At 40.4% G+C, this 17,069-nt stretch overlaps 2 protein-coding genes across 3 annotated transcripts; one reads left to right on the top strand and one right to left on the bottom strand.

Moving 5' to 3' along the window:
* Window positions 1–919: 919 nt before the first annotated feature.
* Window positions 920–8,088, top strand: impdh1a (IMP (inosine 5'-monophosphate) dehydrogenase 1a). 2 transcript variants are annotated; one of them, XM_079346481.1, is made up of 16 exons: window positions 920–1,815; window positions 2,446–2,544; window positions 3,095–3,143; window positions 3,737–3,838; window positions 4,008–4,082; window positions 4,197–4,403; window positions 4,484–4,571; window positions 4,646–4,845; window positions 6,220–6,310; window positions 6,411–6,506; window positions 6,697–6,840; window positions 7,000–7,141; window positions 7,265–7,408; window positions 7,524–7,607; window positions 7,790–7,806; window positions 7,948–8,088. In XM_079346481.1, the coding sequence occupies exons 1-16, from the start codon at window positions 1,580–1,582 to the stop codon at window positions 8,049–8,051; spliced, it is 1,878 nt and encodes a 625-aa protein (XP_079202607.1). In that variant the 5' UTR covers window positions 920–1,579; the 3' UTR covers window positions 8,052–8,088. The 2 variants fall into 2 exon arrangements, with proteins under 2 accessions (XP_079202607.1, XP_079202608.1); XM_079346482.1 differs by lacking the exon at window positions 7,790–7,806 and having other exon boundaries at window positions 7,948–8,068.
* A 2,378-nt stretch (window positions 8,089–10,466) lies between these two features.
* prrt4a (proline rich transmembrane protein 4a) lies at window positions 10,467–15,508 on the bottom strand. Its single transcript, XM_079346480.1, has 3 exons — window positions 15,155–15,508; window positions 13,983–14,865; window positions 10,467–12,579 (listed from the first exon to the last, which is right to left on the bottom strand). The coding sequence occupies exons 2-3, from the start codon at window positions 14,743–14,745 to the stop codon at window positions 10,487–10,489; spliced, it is 2,856 nt and encodes a 951-aa protein (XP_079202606.1). The 5' UTR covers window positions 14,746–14,865; window positions 15,155–15,508; the 3' UTR covers window positions 10,467–10,486.
* Window positions 15,509–17,069: the final 1,561 nt, after the last annotated feature.

A 17,069-nucleotide genomic window follows, 5' to 3' on the forward strand; every position in this document is an offset into this window, starting at 1 on the left:
GCTTTTGTCTTTTTTTTGTCTAAAAGTGAGTGTTGTGTTGGGGTTGTGTCAATTATTATCAGTGGACAAACAATTTTGCAAGGGAGAGAGAGAGGGACGGGGTAAGAGGCTTTTCTGGTTCAATCCCTCAGTAACTGTCACAAGCAGTCAGTCAGTCACCTGCAGGTGATAGTATCGAGGGCATCACAGGCAACAAATTACTCTTCTGTCTTCGTTAAATGTTCAGGTTTAATGTGCACTCATCATTGTTGGCGCAATAAAATAAATAAGTAAAAACTAAAAAAAAAAACTATTATCCTCTTTTCCTGATTGATGGAGCTAAAATCTATTATAGGAATTAACCAACAGCATCTCAATGTGGTATCTGTGAATGCATGGATATTATAAGCCATGTTTGTAACACTACAAGAAAGTAATGTGCAATCCAGCCCCTACTAAAACCCTTACCCTAACTCCCCAGATAAAAGCAACTCTTGACACTCTTTAAATAGAAAAGTTACAACATGTTACAGCAGTTACAAATTCTTCTTCACTGAAATATAAACAAACTCTTCTACAAATCCAATTCAACAGCTCCACCTGTCTGCCTCTCTCTCTCTCTCTCTCCTGTGTGTGTGCGTCTCAAAGGAGCAAAGCTTTTCTCCAAGCAGTATTCTGGGATTTGACCTTAGTCTCATTCGCAGCTCTGAGAAAAAACAACAACCACACACCTCTTTCCCATGGTAATCCTCAGAGGAGAAAGTGTGTTCAAGTGTCATCTTGACCTGTCCGTCTCTTCCTTAGTCCTCCTGCCTCACTCCACCCAACACACCCATCTCACCCCACCCCATCCTGTATTAATGCCTCCAATCCTCTTTGTGGGAGAGTGACGTCTGCTACTGTCAGAAACAGAGTTAAGCTGAGCAGGCATCGGGGGAAACGAAGGGGGAGAGGAGCTCCACAGATAAACCAAGCAGCAGCAACAGCAGTTCTGAGTTCTGGGCCTCCAGGCGGTCTGCCACCTAAGGAAGACCTGGCTCTCCTCCAAAGGGGCTCTACATGTCTGCAGGTTGGGATCACACATATGTAGACAGCCCTATCAACAGGTTGATGTAAAACTCTTCGCCACAGTCTCAGAGGCCTCAAGGGCCTTGAAATCCAAGGATGAAAGCTGACAAACTGGAATACAAACTCTCCTCTGGGCAATCATCTTTTATTTAAAGGACTCTTATTGCTGCTTATCTTTTTATTTTCCTGGAACAAATTTGCCAATTTTAATTGCGATTTTCCTTTAACTGCTGCACCAGCTACAAAACAGATGGCAAGGCAGCTTTGTCCCCTGTCAGGTGTGTCTGAGAGGTGTTTGTGTGAGCAAGCACTCAAAGCATTGGATGTTTATGTGTGCTTATAATTGAACAGCAAATCTCAGTGTGGCTGTGTGTCTGTTGGGAGCAGTTGTTGGAATTGGTGTGTGTGTGTGTGTGTGTGTGTGTGTGACTTTGTGTGTATGAAACAAATCAGAGGGGACTGAAGTTTGTGTGTGTGTGTGGGAGTGAGGTGGTTTGGCCCACTGGAGTTCGTAGCCCTGGATTTCCTGGAGATGGAGGGTCATGGATATGACCGCTTTGGAGATGGGGAGAGAGACACTTACCAAATTGATTACCGGAGGATTGTGGGGGACATGGAACCGGCAAGGCCCCGCATCCCCAACAGAGAAGGGGAGCAGCCTCACCCATACGGGGCATACGTCCACCCAACGCCACATGGACACGGCCATGAGACTGCAGCCCAGCGATACAGCGCTACACGAATCCAGGCAGGATACGAACCAGAGAGGTCAGTCAGTCTTGCAACCAGTAACGTTGTGGCTTTTTCTGATTCACACAAGTGGTTGGGGGAAGATTTCTGACTTTAAACATTGTGTCTTTAGCAGCTATTTAGGTGTTTCCACTTTCTCCTGGAACTGCTTGTGCCCTTTTCAAGTTCATTGATCAGCTACCTCGGCAGCCAACCAAATCCTCTTACCTCCTGTACTGCCGTCATAGTTGTAGTTTGCATCGGTTCCTGTCTCATTTCCTGTTTCTAATAGGATCTGACTACAGCATGACTACAAGAAAGTGGGGTCAAGGAAATAACAAAGACATCCAAAGCAACACTCATCTGTTTTTAACAGGGGATTAAAACCTCTAGAGACTAAACTACAGTGCAATGTTGGGTTTCCAGAACTACACACAATGTTTACCTTTATAGAAAAAACTGATTGAAAGTCACTAAAATGCTCGTAGAAATAGTCATAATTGGGAACTATTATTATGTCAAGTGTCATCCACTTTTTGGAGCTGAGATGTTAGTTAACATGGTAAACTACAAGTTTAATAAACCTATACTCCTTAGACATTTAACAACATGTTTTTCTTCTTTTTTTGTATCATATTTACCATTATGTTTTTTTTCTTTCTTTTTTAGTATGGCAGACTACTTGATCAGTGGAGGCACAGGTTATGTTCCTGAAGATGGATTAACAGCACAACAACTCTTTGCTATCGGTGATGGACTCACATACAAGTAAGACACACATACTGTTACTGATTGCTGGAATGAAATGTATAACTTTACACTGATCACACTGAACACATGCATGCATGTGCATGAACAGAACCATGCATTAGCGTTATGCAATATCTTCCATTAAATGTTTAGTAATATCAGTGATGACACATGTGCTGGGGTTTTATACAGAGGATTATAACGACTAATACTACTTTCAAGGATGACTCTGAGTGGTGTCACAGACATTTAAAACAGTGTGTGTGTCTGTGTGTAACTGTGTGTGTGCATGCGTGTGCGTGCAAGTATCAGTGGGTGTCGGTGTAGTTTCCTTAATGGAGGCTATATGCGGATTTATCAGTGTGCAGAGAATAGCTGCAGAACATTTCAGTGTGTTAAGAGGCTGACAGATTATTGCTGTGGAGTGTCAGCTAAGTTCAATGCTTTAAAGTCATGGATGTGTTTGTTAAGCTTTATGTCGGTTACTTATATTAACGATTATTTATTTTTGTAACGTAATACTTGTCCACTTCCAAGGCTATTTTGATGTGTTTTTCTCTCCTCTCAGTGACTTCCTGATCCTTCCTGGTTTCATAGATTTTATGTCTGATGAGGTGGTGAGTACCAAAAAAAGCCACAAACTGTATACTGACATTAATCCTACCCTAATACTCCTAACAATAATCCACAAGCACAGTCAGGTTTGACTGTGGACCATGTAAATAATCGCTGTCTTTCTGTTAGAGTCCTCATGGCACAGCATTGTTTGTTGGGCTTGCTTTTGTTTTTGTCTTCGCAAGCTCTGCTGGGACATTAAATTAATTTCATGCTTAGATCACATGACTATTGCTGGATAGCAGGTGTTCAAAAACAGACACACACCTGCGTCATTTAACACTCAGCCGGTGAATTCAACAGGTCAGCCTCCCATGTGCTTACACTGACTTTAGTTCAGGCAGAATGACCAGCAAAAGAAATAACACTCTGATATTTGGAAAACAAATATGCTGCGAAGGCCTTAACATGAAGCAACATGTTTATTTGAAAGTAGTATAATGTAGACATAGCCTATGTTACAGTTTTAATACTCAAATCTTTAAGTCAGGGTGTCTGGGCTCAAAGAACATGCTTCAGGTGTATGTTTTAATTGCTAGTTTTTTAATAACACAATATTTCTGTTTCTTTTTCTTTTAATATGGGTTTGCTTTAGGATCTAACATCTGCATTGACAAGGAAGATAACCCTGAAGACACCTCTCATTTCATCTCCCATGGATACAGTCACAGAGTCTTCCATGGCCATCGCTATGGCAGTGAGTGCAAGCTCTGCACAACAACACAAACACATTCACACTTTCACTCAATGTCTCTTATCTTAACATTTCATCCTCTACTCAAAGACTCAGCTACATGCAAAAGTATTGGCCTGGTTTAGTTTTCAGTGTTGTTTAATTTTGTTGCTTTCTGATTGGCTGATTTCAGCTGACAGGCGGGATTGGGATAATTCATCATAACTGTACAGCTGAGTTTCAGGCCAATGAGGTGCGCAAAGTAAAGGTAAGAGTGAGAAGGTAAACAAAAGCATGAACACTTAGATGTCAGAATTACACCGAATGTGAGTGTTCAAAATGATCACTCAAAATGTGGTCTTGTTTGTTTTTTTCTTGACAGAAATTTGAGCAAGGCTTTATCACAGATCCAGTGGTCATGAGTCCTCGACACACAGTGGGCGACGTGTTTGAGGCAAAGATACACCATGGTTTTTCTGGGATCCCCGTCACAGAGACTGGCAAGATGGGTAGCAAGCTAGTCGGTATAGTGACCTCCAGAGACATAGACTTTCTGTCTGAGAAGGACCATGACAAACCCCTCGAGGAGGTAAGCATTGAATTTATGTTTCGATCTTACACAATAATAACATGGTTGTTTATTTTACATACCTTTACTTTTTGTTTCAGGCCATGACAAAAAGGGAGGATTTAGTTGTTGCACCTGCTGGGGTCACACTAAAAGAAGCTAATGATATACTGCAACGTAGCAAAAAAGGTACATATATATCACACACTTAGACTTTTTTGTGTCTCCTCTTCCTTACTCATTTTACCCTGTGAATCTCCTAGGTAAGCTCCCCATAGTGAATGACAGTGATGAGCTGGTTGCCATCATTGCTCGGACTGACTTGAAGAAGAACAGAGATTATCCACTTGCATCAAAGGACTCCCGTAAACAGCTGCTGTGTGGTGCTGCCATTGGTACAAGGGAGGACGACAAATACAGACTGGACCTGCTCATGCAAGCTGGTGTGGATGTGGTAGTTCTGGTAGGTCTGGACTGATGCATGTCCACTATTAGTTTGATTAGATTTCGATGTGAGGCACAAAAATTATGAGCTCTTAAAAGTTTAATCAGGAGAGAATCAAAATAAGAAAATTATTTATGACAATAAATAACATGGAAATGTGACTTTACAGTAATACTTTGGTGGTTGGACTCTGGAGAATCATGAATCATTGGAGAATCATATTTAAAAGGGGAGCAGAACAATGGTATTTGGTTGAAAATGGGGGAGGAACATCATGCAATTGGTTAGATGACTAACTGACGAGACAGCTGATTATCCAACAACAGCTCCAGAAAATGAAAGTTCAAGAATGACAGCAGAAACGTGAGTGTGCATGCAAAAAAAAAAAAAAAGGTGAATGAGAAAGACCCTATTGTGAGGGCAATTATATAGTCTTCCTGACTGAACTTATGCTAGAGGTTCACATGCATATAGCGGCTTTGAATCTTTTGATAACAATACTTTGAATAAGACATTTGTAATTAACTGATTTATATTATAAGCCTTTGGAAACCAAATCCACAAAAGTCTCTTAATTATGTATTTTATGAATTTTTGTACATAGTTAAAATAGTGTGCAGATAATACGTGAAAATGAGTACAACTTTCATTTCAGTTTTTGAGTCTTTCTGATATTTAGTTTGAATAGGGCATGGTGAATTGTGATCTTTTTTTTTATTATTTGCAAAAAAGAAATCAGCCAAAAAGCTTAGCCAAAAAGTCACAAAGAGCTATTCCAAGTTTTACACAACCTCCTTTTGTAGAATCATCGGACAAAAGTACGAGTTTGTCTGTAAACGTGGGAGTTTGGAGGGAGAGGAGTTCTGAAATATTTAACTAAGCTATAGCATTTGGCATTGTATTTATAACTTTGTGAACGTAGCATAGCAAGCTAGTTTGTTTGTATGTTAACTTCTAACTATGGTATCAATAGCTAAATATTTTTCTAACACACCATTCAGTGTCTAGTAGAGATAAATTTGGATTGCTGGACTTCTCTATTCCCTTAACAGTATGTGACTCAGACCATTCCAACATAATGTTAAAGGATAGGGTACACTTTGCTTCTTGTTGTTTTGTGTTGTTGAAGGGTATTTATCATTCACATTTCAAAGCCACATACACAGTCTTCGCAAATGGTCTACACAGCAAATTGGGTGTTTTTGAGCTACTTTGTCAAAAGGGTTATGCTGTTTTTCACTTAGATTGATAATTATTCATGAACTCTCTGCTATAAAAACGTTTTTGTACAGATGTTTACATTTTTAAAGGCTTTGAAATGTAAACCTGCTGGGGATTTTAAACAGACAGTAACTTGCAAAATGTTTTACTGTATTTATGTTTATTTTACAGGATTCCTCCCAAGGAAACTCAGTGTATCAAATCAACATGATAAACTACATCAAACAAAAACATCCTGAACTGCAAGTGGTCGGAGGAAATGGTAAGCAATAGTTTCTGTCTTTGACTTTTGTATTCTTCCTTTAACCAACTTGACATGTCTCCCGCATTGACCTCTTTTCTGTGCGTCTGTCTCTCTCTAGTGGTGACTGCTGCTCAAGCTAAAAACCTCATAGATGCCGGTGTGGATGCATTGAGAGTGGGCATGGGGTGCGGTTCTATCTGTATCACACAGGAAGGTATGACTGAACAGCACAGTAATACTACTGCTGGTTAGGATGGAACCAAGTGAGAAAAATAGTCTTTCTTGATATATTTTTTAAATGATAATAAAAGTACATTCTTACAGTTTATTTGTGCTAAACATAAAGCAGAAAACAAAAGGAAACATTTGCTACTAACACAACATAAAACACCCTTGTTGTTCAGTCATGGCATGTGGACGGCCCCAAGGTACTTCAGTGTACAAGGTTGCAGAGTATGCCCGGCGTTTTGGTGTGCCAGTGATTGCTGATGGAGGCATTCAAACTGTTGGACACGTGGTGAAAGCTCTGGCCCTGGGAGCATCTACAGGTATCAAATTGCAAGACTCCTGCTTCTTCATATATTAAATTATTCATTGCTTTAATTTGAAACATACAGTGCCATTCCAAAAAGGGAAAATGTATTGGGCATGATTCAGAGGAATGTAGGGCTTTTGATGGAGAGTTCTACTATTTCTTCTGTTCTTAGTGATGATGGGATCGTTGCTTGCGGCAACCACTGAAGCTCCTGGAGAATATTTCTTCTCGGATGGAGTGCGTTTGAAAAAATACAGGGGAATGGGCTCATTGGATGCCATGGAGAAAAATAATAGTCAGAAACGTTACTTCAGGTGGGAAACTTAGGTTACAAAAAGCTTTTGCAGTACAGTACATTTTTCCAGAAAGGTATAAATTCAGGCCATGTCGTAGTGACTTCTATATCTCTAATTCTGTGTTTTTTTGAATTTGTCCAGTGAGGGAGATAAGGTGAAGGTGGCTCAAGGTGTCTCAGGATCAGTACAAGATAAAGGCTCTATCCATAAATTTGTTCCATATCTCATTGCTGGTATCCAACATGGCTGTCAGGATATAGGAGCCAAGAGTTTGTCCATTTTGAGGTAAATTAGTAACCATGAGATAAATAATAACCATATGTGTGTGTGTTTTCTTTACATTTGGATTGTGTGCAGACTTAGAAGTATTGATTTTTTTTTTTTTTTTTTTTTTTACCAGATCAATGATGTACTGTGGAGAACTGAAGTTTGAAAAGAGAACCATGTCAGCGCAGATGGAGGGAGGAGTCCATGGCCTCCACTCGTAAGTCAGAACCCGACCCTTGGCTTATAGCAAAGAAATTAACCATTCTGTGTCTGAGTTTTTCGTATATACAGTCTCTTTGTTATAAACCTTGTTGCTGTCAAATGGAGAGAAATCTTCTTGTGTTTAGTAGCATCAAAATGTTCTCTCTTGCTCTTTTCTTACCCATGCTATCCCATTAGATATTCTTTTGTGCCATGTAAGTACATCCATGTGGGTATCACATCTCCATCTTCTTCTTTCATTCAGTCATCTCCAACTAAGCTTACTTTTGTTACCATAAAATGATCTTACACTTACAGAAAATGTCTATACTTTTGTTCTCCTATTTTCTCCACAGTTACGAGAAACGGCTGTACTGAGTCAGGAGGAAGAGGAAACACTAGAGCAGGACCTAACGTCCCGACACCAGCAGCTCTGAGCAGATGCTCCGGACGCATGTGATCAAACTACAAGAGCAAAGCTGTCATTGATGTTCTAAATCCACACTTGATATTTGTACCCCCCATTTTTTCTGATCTGTCTTTCCACTGACGACTTCAAAAAGAGTTAAACAGCACACTTCACCTTGAGTCTTATCTTCTTAAAGGAGCCTCTTGGATTAATAGCCGTGACTGCACATGAACTCCTTATCGTCCGTCTCACACTGTGTGGCCATGGTTTAGTGGGTTCACGTAATTAAGTTTTCTGCAGATCTCTTTCAACAAGCAAACACATTTAATTTCCTCCCCTGTGCAGACAAGTACACAGCAAAGTCCAGGAAATCCATCATTTAGACATTTGAAAACATTTTATTTCTTTGAAAGCGAAAAGAAGGAAACATTTTAAATTGCAGTCTGGTGAAAACGAAGCAGACTCCAGCAATGTAATACAGTATACTCTAGATCTTTGTATAGATGTACAATTTTCTTGCCAGTAAACTTGTGTATGAAGCTAACTGACCCAAGAGGATATACTGCATAATACATACATACTATACATATAGTGAACTTCTGTTGTTGTTATCCTCTCACTGCATGAAGGAAATTGTGTTAAGAACATTCAAGGTAATTTCTCTGACAAGTCAAACTTTTTTTTTTTTACACAAATGGCTCATCTCAGCCTGAACCAATGAGCTATTTGAATGTGCTTCACTGCTACAGAATGGGCATACGTTTAGCATAAGCTTGGCCTGAACCGACAAATATATTTTTTTTTGAAAAAGAGTTTAAAGGAACAATCAGGAAAATCCAACCCTTTTTCTCCATTCATCATCTTTGGCATAGAAATTACAAGTTAAAACATGTTTAAGTCTGAAGATGTGAGACTTATAACAACATCTTCAGTAATCTGATATATTTTCTCCATCATCCTCCTGTTTATACGAATAATATACATCAGTCACATTGGCTGGACATGTGATCTTACATAATTTAATTTCGCAAAGTGAAATTTTAAACCACATGACTATTGAATGTGCATATATATAGTTTTGTATATTTCTGAGCTCTAAATTAAAAAATAATTTGTAATTCAGTGAAATAGGTCTATGAACTCAGTTGAAAGGCCCAAGTTCAATATATTTATTTCTGATTTATAGTCAAAACTTTGTCAGTCTTTAATGGGATTTCCTTTTTTCAATGTCTTGGTCTGTAGCGCTGTGATAAATTTTGGATCTTATGTTGATTTAGTAAACACCTGGCATGTTCTTTATGCGGATTTTTTGGTTGACAGGCTTATTTTATAGATTTGTTATAGGGTTAAAAATAATTCACAACAAGCAACAGTTTACTGTATAACCCATTCCATAAATTATATTCACTGTAAATAGTGCTGCATGAATAAAGATATTTTTAACAGGGGCATTTTGATATTGTTCAATAATAATCTTGACATTGTTCTCTAAATACCACGAGAGGGCGGTATACTCAACGTTTAACAATGTAGCCATTCGTCATCGTTTCAAAAATACTTTTCCACAAAATGTCTAACCTTAGAAATACAGTGACATATTTTTGCAACCCAGTGGTTAAAATGTAAGTCAAATGTTCTGTAACATGATTTTCACATTAGCTGACAACAATCCCTAACAATAACAATGGCTGCTCACATGATGAATTATAAATTGGACAATTTCAGCCTATGATTTTTCAGTGTCCTCTGTTAAATTAGGATTAAACATAAATTTACAACAGGTCAAAATGGGCTGTTATTTGTATCACAAGCCTTTTTGAGCTTGTTTAACATTATCAACACTTTAAAAACATCTGTTTTTGGTGCTTTTTATGCCTTTGAGATCGGATGGTGACTAGAATCAGAAATTGGAGACAGACAGTGGAGAATGGCATGCAGGAAAGGAGACACAGGTCGGATTCAATCCTCTGCCACCCACTTGGAGGAATATAGCCTCTGTACACGTGACGTGCACACTAACCACTAGGTTACAGGCGCCCATACCATATCAAGAGTGAAATTAAAACAGTACAACAGTAAACAAATAAAACCTTTCTTTAAATATAATTATTTCAAATATAAAAAACCCTTACAAGTCTGTTATGCAATTCTCAAATCTCTTAATGTAAGCTTTTGACACCATTTGAATGCTACAGCATTTTTACTTCAAAGACACAAGCTAGGGGATGTTTCTGAAAAAAGTAGGATTTTTAGTCAGACTTCAGATTTGGAAGTTTGGAATATTGTATATACAGTAGTTCTTATAGAAAATAATTTTTTACATTGTGTAAATTATTGTCATTCCCCTTTCATTAGTCCAGGTTGTTATTTTAAGCTGTAAAACTCCATAATGTACAATTTTGTTTCTCTAACTTACTTACTATAATACTCTACATTTACTTCTGCATGATGCACACCCCAAACACAACTGAACACGTTTATAACTTTTACAATTCTATTGTGTCACTGCACACACTCAGGGCATCAATTTGTCTGCACACAGTGACAAACTCTGCCTGTACAGCCAGATCCCATTCCAGCTGTTTGCTTTCACTCATCTGTTTAGTCCCTGCTAGCCGGCCAGACCCTTGACTATCCTGGGAGGCGAGGCTCAGGGTTCGGTAACGCCTGTGGTATGAAAGGTGCGGGATTGCTCTAGGGAGGCTGCTCTGAGCAAAGTTTTGACCTCTGTTGGCCCAGGAGTTTGAACGCAACTTTCCTTTCTCTTTAGGTTTGTTACACAGGCCCTGGGTTGAGCCTGAGATACTCTCTTTCCAATCCCATTGCTCTGGTGTCATTGGTGACTTACTATGACAGCCATGTGATTGGGAAGGTCTTGGAAGGGACAGGTTCTCTTGGTCAACATCTCCACAGGAAGATGTGCGATATAAGGCATTGTCCTCAGAGCTAGGCCCTTGCTTTGACATGACTTGGCTAGGAGAGCTCAAGGAAAGGCTCGATGAAGCTTGGAATAGTCTTGGCATGCCAAAGATACTGTGAGAGAACAGGGACTCACTGAACAGAGCCTGGTCAATGCTGCGGGACAAGTTTATGGGAGATGGTGGCCGTAGATCCACAGTGGAGTCAGTCTCCAGTCTAAGGCTATCCATTGAGGATATCTGAGACTCAGCTGCAGGTTTAGGGTTGTGCAGTGGGCTTGAGGGTGAAGGTAGAGGTAATACAGTGTTATGGATTTGATTGGCTTTGGGGTCATAGTCCAATCCATTCCCAGGTGAATCCCCCATTGAGAAAAGGGGAAAAGCCTCTGAGTGTCCTTTGGTGATGACATCACAGACCACCACCTTCTCCTGTTTGCCTTGGGACCAGGACTCATTAGAAGAAAGGACAGGGGACTTTGAAACGTCCTCTGAGGGCAGGGTGAGTCTTCGTGAAGGGGAGCTGCAGGATAGGCGCGACCACGATCCTGGCCGAGGATTGGTTATGTTCTTGAGAGAGGATTTATTTTGACAGAACAGAGGGTGTGTACCAATGAGAGATAAACTCAGACACACCCCAGTCTCACATATTCTGCAGCCCACCTGGAAGCCCCACCAGGGCCAAGGCTTAAATCCATAACCATTTACACCTCCAAAACCGAGGCCGTGCAAGATCCCATAAAGTTGGAGGCCTCCACACCCCAACAGACACAAAGAAGCCCCCAGTCCAGCTCCTGCTGCCCTACCCCAGTCCTCCTCTTTGGCAAAGGGGCTACTTGCAGGTCGTACCACCTCAGGAGATCCTCCACTCTCTCCATTATCATTCAGCCTGTACATGTGTTTAGTATCCACTTGTATTAAGCAAAAGAAGAGGAGGTAGTAGCATGAGAGAAAGAGGGAGAGACATACAAACACACCCTGAGGGAAAAGAAAGATCTCATTTGGTACGCTGTGGAGGAGATGGAGCAGGCCAACACAGCCAAGCGAAACTCCAATGTGCAACAGGGTAATACACAATAAGAGGCAAGGTTTGGGTACGATGGAGAATGTGGTGGAAAAAGCTCGTGGGAGTGAGAGGTGCTTGCGTGAGCAAAAGGAAAGGAGGAAGAATGCCAGGGTGAAGGCTGATATCAAACAGGGGAAGAGCAGCTCAGATAGCAGAAGAGAGACCAAAGGAGGAAGACGATCTTGGTGATTGTAAGCATCATAGAGCAAACAGAAAGCTTGGATCCCTGCAAAAGATAAGAGGAACAAGTGGAGCAAGGTGAAGTAGGGACCTCCTGGGGGACATCGCAAGGGCAGGCCGAGTAGGCAGACCACAGAGATCAGTCCAAATACTGTGAACACAGCCCCAAGGCCATAAATGTGTGCTTCCCACGCAAATCCCCATGTAGCAAGAGCAGAGTTCCAGTCCGAGTAGAGAGGGACGAAAAGGGTAGAGGTGAGAGCAAGGGAGTGGCGCAAAAACTCGTTGGGAATAACATCTTCAGGGTAGGTTGGAGTCAAAGGTTGACTGGATGTTTTGCAGGGTGTAGCAGTTGTGTCCATGTTGCTATCAAACAACAGTGTTCCAAGTGTTGTTGAGACATAATCCTTCTGATCATCTGAAAAGTAAGTACAATAAATAACACATTAGTAATCTATAGGTTGTGTCAAGGAAGACCTGAAGTATCAAAGATTTGACTTTAGACAAGGTATGACTTTGAACTAGAACATGGATGCTGATGCAGACACAAAATGATGTGTAAAATATTCATAACATTACCTGCTGGGAATAAGGGAGTTAGCTTTATGTCCTCCTAAACATGTTAGCATGTAGCAGTTAGCATTTAGTCTGATACGCAGCGACTCTTTGCTGTGCTGTAGATGTGTACTCTAAATATGGTCTTGAACTTAGGTTATTTAGCTATTTTTATAAAGTCAACATTTGTTTGTGTGTAACGTGAAGACAATTTCAGTTGTTATTGTCTAAAAAGGGAACAGAGAAGAGTGTGCACTGTGTGACGGTAATCCATAATAAAACAGAGCAGGCATGTTAATGGGAATGTGTAACTGGGTCAGAGGGAGAGAGCGTGAGTATGAGTACATAATGTGTGTGTGTGTCCGTATGTGTTCATGAAAAAGAGAGTGACGATTAGTCAGTATTGACCTCGTTGCTGTTCTCATTTTGTGGGGCTATTAATAAGCACAATGGAGAGGGGTTATTGTTATGTCATTCAATTAATGCTGCTCATTCCAATTAACAGAAGCAGAGTTGTTTTACAGTACGTTCATATCTGAATCGAATTGTGTAACCAATAAATAATGAAGGCATCTGATTCTCGAGTTGAATACGTTCAGAGTCAGCTGCATGGAGAATCAGGGAACCTACTGGTTATGAATAGACCATGTCCTATTTCTGCCTTTCCACTGTGATTGAAGTGAATGTGCCAGTGCAAAATTTGAAAAACAGACAGACCCTTTAAACTAGGGAATTTACTGTGTGCTGAAGAAATAGCTTGAATTGCTAGTCCTCATTTGACATAGGTACCAAAGACTTACAGTTTGCCAAAAAAACAGGCTGTTTTAAATGAAAGGCAACTTGACACAGTTCTGTCAAAACATTCCTCCCCCCATGCTTGTTGACACAACACATCATTTACTTTGGCAAGTAAGCCTCTTGTTTTAAGTGTGTGTGTGTAGAGCAAATACTCAATTTGTAATAATCTTTGGATGTAAATGTGTTAAAAATGTGATCAAACAAACTAAAAATCTAAACAGCCGATGGTGTTGTGGTATATTAAGGGACATATTTTTGAAGGAAGAGAAAAGCTTTTGGGAGTGAAGCCAAGAGTACACTGACTGTAAAACAAGTGTCTCTGCAAGCAGAATACATACAGTATCACATACACTGCAGTTACACAAACACATTGAAATTTATTTTTGGTATTTAAATTGTAAACTATAACCGTATACCTTACGGTTTAATGTGAATTGTATTAAATGCATCAACAGGAAGGACTTTTACCTTCAGTTACATCTGTTCTGACAGCTCCTCTTTGTAAAGTTTGTTCTGTGACATTAATCAACCCAGCTCCAGCCTCCTTTGTCTGTCCAGCTGTGACATCAGAAGAAGGTGTGGTCCATCCCCATATTCCAGAGACAACTTCTGGAGTAGGGCGTTCAGAACTGGGCCCAGGTCCAACAGCTGGAGCTGAAGTGAAGTCTTGGTCTGATGGAAGAGAGCCAAACAGGAGAAAAGGTAACTGTCTGACTGACTCCTCTTTCTGCGAAGATGGAAAAATTGCCTGATTCTCTCCAGTCTGTAAAGTACGTATTCCAGATCCAGTACTAGTTTCAGCTGGCAGAAACTTTAAAGTTGATCTTGTTTGTATTGTACTTTCCAACAAGGCAGTTTCTTCTGTAGCTCGATCTGTTGGTGGGGATATGATCCGTTCCTTCTCATTAGGGTAGAAATTAGATGTATCTGTGCTGCCCTGTACATCAGCGTATTCACCAATCACTCCTTGTCTATCAAACTCCTCAGATGATGATAAGGACCAACTCAAAGGTCGACCACGGACTTCTACGTTCTCATTTCCAAACACAAGATCCCCTGGTGTCAAATCATGACCATGAGGTCTCTGTGAGGACTGTGTGAGAGCGAGACCTGCTCTGTCAGTGTCAAGCTGCTCTGTGTCTGTGACAATCCCTTCAGGAAATGCAATGACATAAAGTGAGAGAGGTGAGGGCAAGGAGAGAAGAAGATAAAAATGCCACAGTGAGAACATGGTGAAGGTGTGCCAACTCCACCACAAAGTCACATGACATGGGTTTCGAGGGGTATTGTCCAATCACATGTTTGATGGATCTCGAACCTCAGATCTTTTTGGATATCATGCTTCACACACCTGGAGAAGAAAGACAGGTAAATCAGATTAAGGAAAACAATAAGTACAACAACTAAACCTACATGCATATCGCAATGATATCATTACAAGATTGTTTGAGTCCCTGCTAGTTAATTGCAAATACTTTGAATGCAAAATGTTTAGTTCAGGTTGTTAAACACACTCTCTTGCAAGCACCCTCCAATGAATATTTACATCAGAATGAAAACAAAAATCCATAATAACAACAGAGAAGAGACATCGAGTATGAATCTGCTTTCTTTTAGCACGTCTTGTTTCAGCTTCTTACCTCATCAGTAGCCCACTCTGCTGCAGCCTCTTTAAACATACATGGTGCTCTGTGTCGCTGCATGCCTGCAGTCTGTCTCTCTACCTCTCTCTCTCTCTCTCACTTTCGGCGTAACACTCTGTGTCCTCATACTCGCTGTGCAGTGCCCCTCTTCTCCCCATCAGACAGTCGACACATGGGACAGACCCCACCTCCTCAACACAACCCCTGCCGTCCTGTGCTCTGCCGCTGCATTGGTCTGACAGTGGGGTTTGCTTGTTTGCACAATCCCAATCTCTTGCATCCAAGGCTTCGTTCACACCGCACTCAGTATCATCTCTTGTATAATGCATATGGTAACCTTACTGCTGCTTCTGCTGCCCACATTCACTGGCACACATTGCTGTGATGTATTATAATGATGATGTTAGGCAAAAATAAATAAATAAATTAAAGCAGAAAAAGAGGGGGAAAGAACAAGGCATGAATATGTTGTAAAGGGCAAAATTCTGCTTATCAAACAACAGACAGGCATTACCCTGCTCTCAACCAGCCAGTGCAACAGATCAATACATGCTAGCTTAATTTACAACTGAGGCTGTGCCCTTCCCTTTTAATAAAGCAACCACTGCATGAACAACTCTGTTTGAAACCATCCCCAACTGTAGATGAAGATGAAAATCCTTTATGAATAATAGAAGGATTTGTGGTTACTTCGTATGCATTTGTATGATTCATCTGAACCAAACAGCTGCTCTTTTTTAACAGAGAATTGCTACCCAGTAGGCTTAAATTTTGTTAAATTTCGTGACCTTGTTCATATGTCATATTAGCAGTGTGAGTCATTGATGTAAATTAACCCTCTTATGGTGATATTTAACTTGCTTTCTCTATTATTATATTTTACATTATCCGCCTCATCCACGTGTGCTGTTTCAACCCACAGGGGGGAAAATCCGGTAGCCTCGTGGCCTAATTCAATTCCCAAGGATAGTTCTAAAATAGGCACTGATCCACATACCTTTGGATGCATTTAGAGTCAGGAAGAAAGCACAGTTAGACTCATATGCTGTCTGCCTTTGACTGAAGTTCTAGTGTGACGGTTCTCTTTTTCAGTTTTCCACTGACCATTACTGAATTACCAATGGGATTTATCAAGTCAGATTTATTGTTGCTAAATGCACTAATTCTCTTTTCTATTAAAATAAATACTGTTAAGAGATGTGTCCAACTATACCTCAAACGAGTCTGCCAAATCAATATTTACCAGAAAAAACATTAAGGCCAGCTCTGCATATCTATTCCTCAGCCAGCAAAGAAAATATCAGTTAGCCAGCTGTAGCCTCAATTTCATCTTGTCTTTACAGAGGCCTCTGTCTGCAGGATAAGACCTGCCTGTGCTCATAAGATCATTTCAGCAAAGATTGAAAGACCGTAGAGAAGATAAGAACTTGCCTGATGGGGGTGTGGTTAACATGCTGCCTGATGAGGACACAGGAAACCACCAACCCATCCGTAACTAAAGGGACTGGATAGAGACAATGACAGGCCAAACATATGATCTCAGAGAGGGACATGACCAAATTATTGCCGCCTCACACTTGCTATTATGATTCATTGAGTGAATGGTTGCTGTTTAGACAAGTCGTCCCCTAGCAAGACAAAGTCAGCAGGGACAGTGGTCCAGCTGGGGATGAGAAGTCAGGGCAAGACACAGAACCAAAGCTGCACAAGCAGGGGAAGGGTGAAAAGAAGACCATGGTTACATAGGCCTAAATTCTTTATATAAAGTGATACACGAACGGGAAGGCATTAGATGCATTTCACGACAGTTGGTGCTTTGATGTATTTGTTATTAAACTTTTTATTTAACATATTGAAACTATTTTTTGCTTGATTTTCAATACATTTTTTTCTGATATGATTTGTTACATTA

This window comes from Symphodus melops (genome assembly GCF_947650265.1).
Source record: "Symphodus melops genome assembly, chromosome: 6".
Taxonomy (NCBI): domain Eukaryota; kingdom Metazoa; phylum Chordata; class Actinopteri; order Labriformes; family Labridae; genus Symphodus; species Symphodus melops.

Excerpts from the sequence above, each read along its gene's own strand:
- impdh1a (XM_079346481.1), top strand. The coding sequence starts at position 1,580 with ATGGAGGGTCATGGATATGACCGCTTTGGAGATGGGGAGAGAGACACT. Across the intron at positions 6,311-6,410 it reads GCAAGTGGTCGGAGGAAATG|TGGTGACTGCTGCTCAAGCT; the intron begins GTAAGCAATAGT and ends GTCTCTCTCTAG. Across the intron at positions 7,409-7,523 it reads AAGAGTTTGTCCATTTTGAG|ATCAATGATGTACTGTGGAG; the intron begins GTAAATTAGTAA and ends TTTTTTTACCAG.
- prrt4a (XM_079346480.1), bottom strand. The coding sequence starts at position 14,745 with ATGTTCTCACTGTGGCATTTTTATCTTCTTCTCTCCTTGCCCTCACCT. Across the intron at positions 12,580-13,982 it reads CAGAACAGATGTAACTGAAG|ATGATCAGAAGGATTATGTC; the intron begins GTAAAAGTCCTT and ends CTTACTTTTCAG.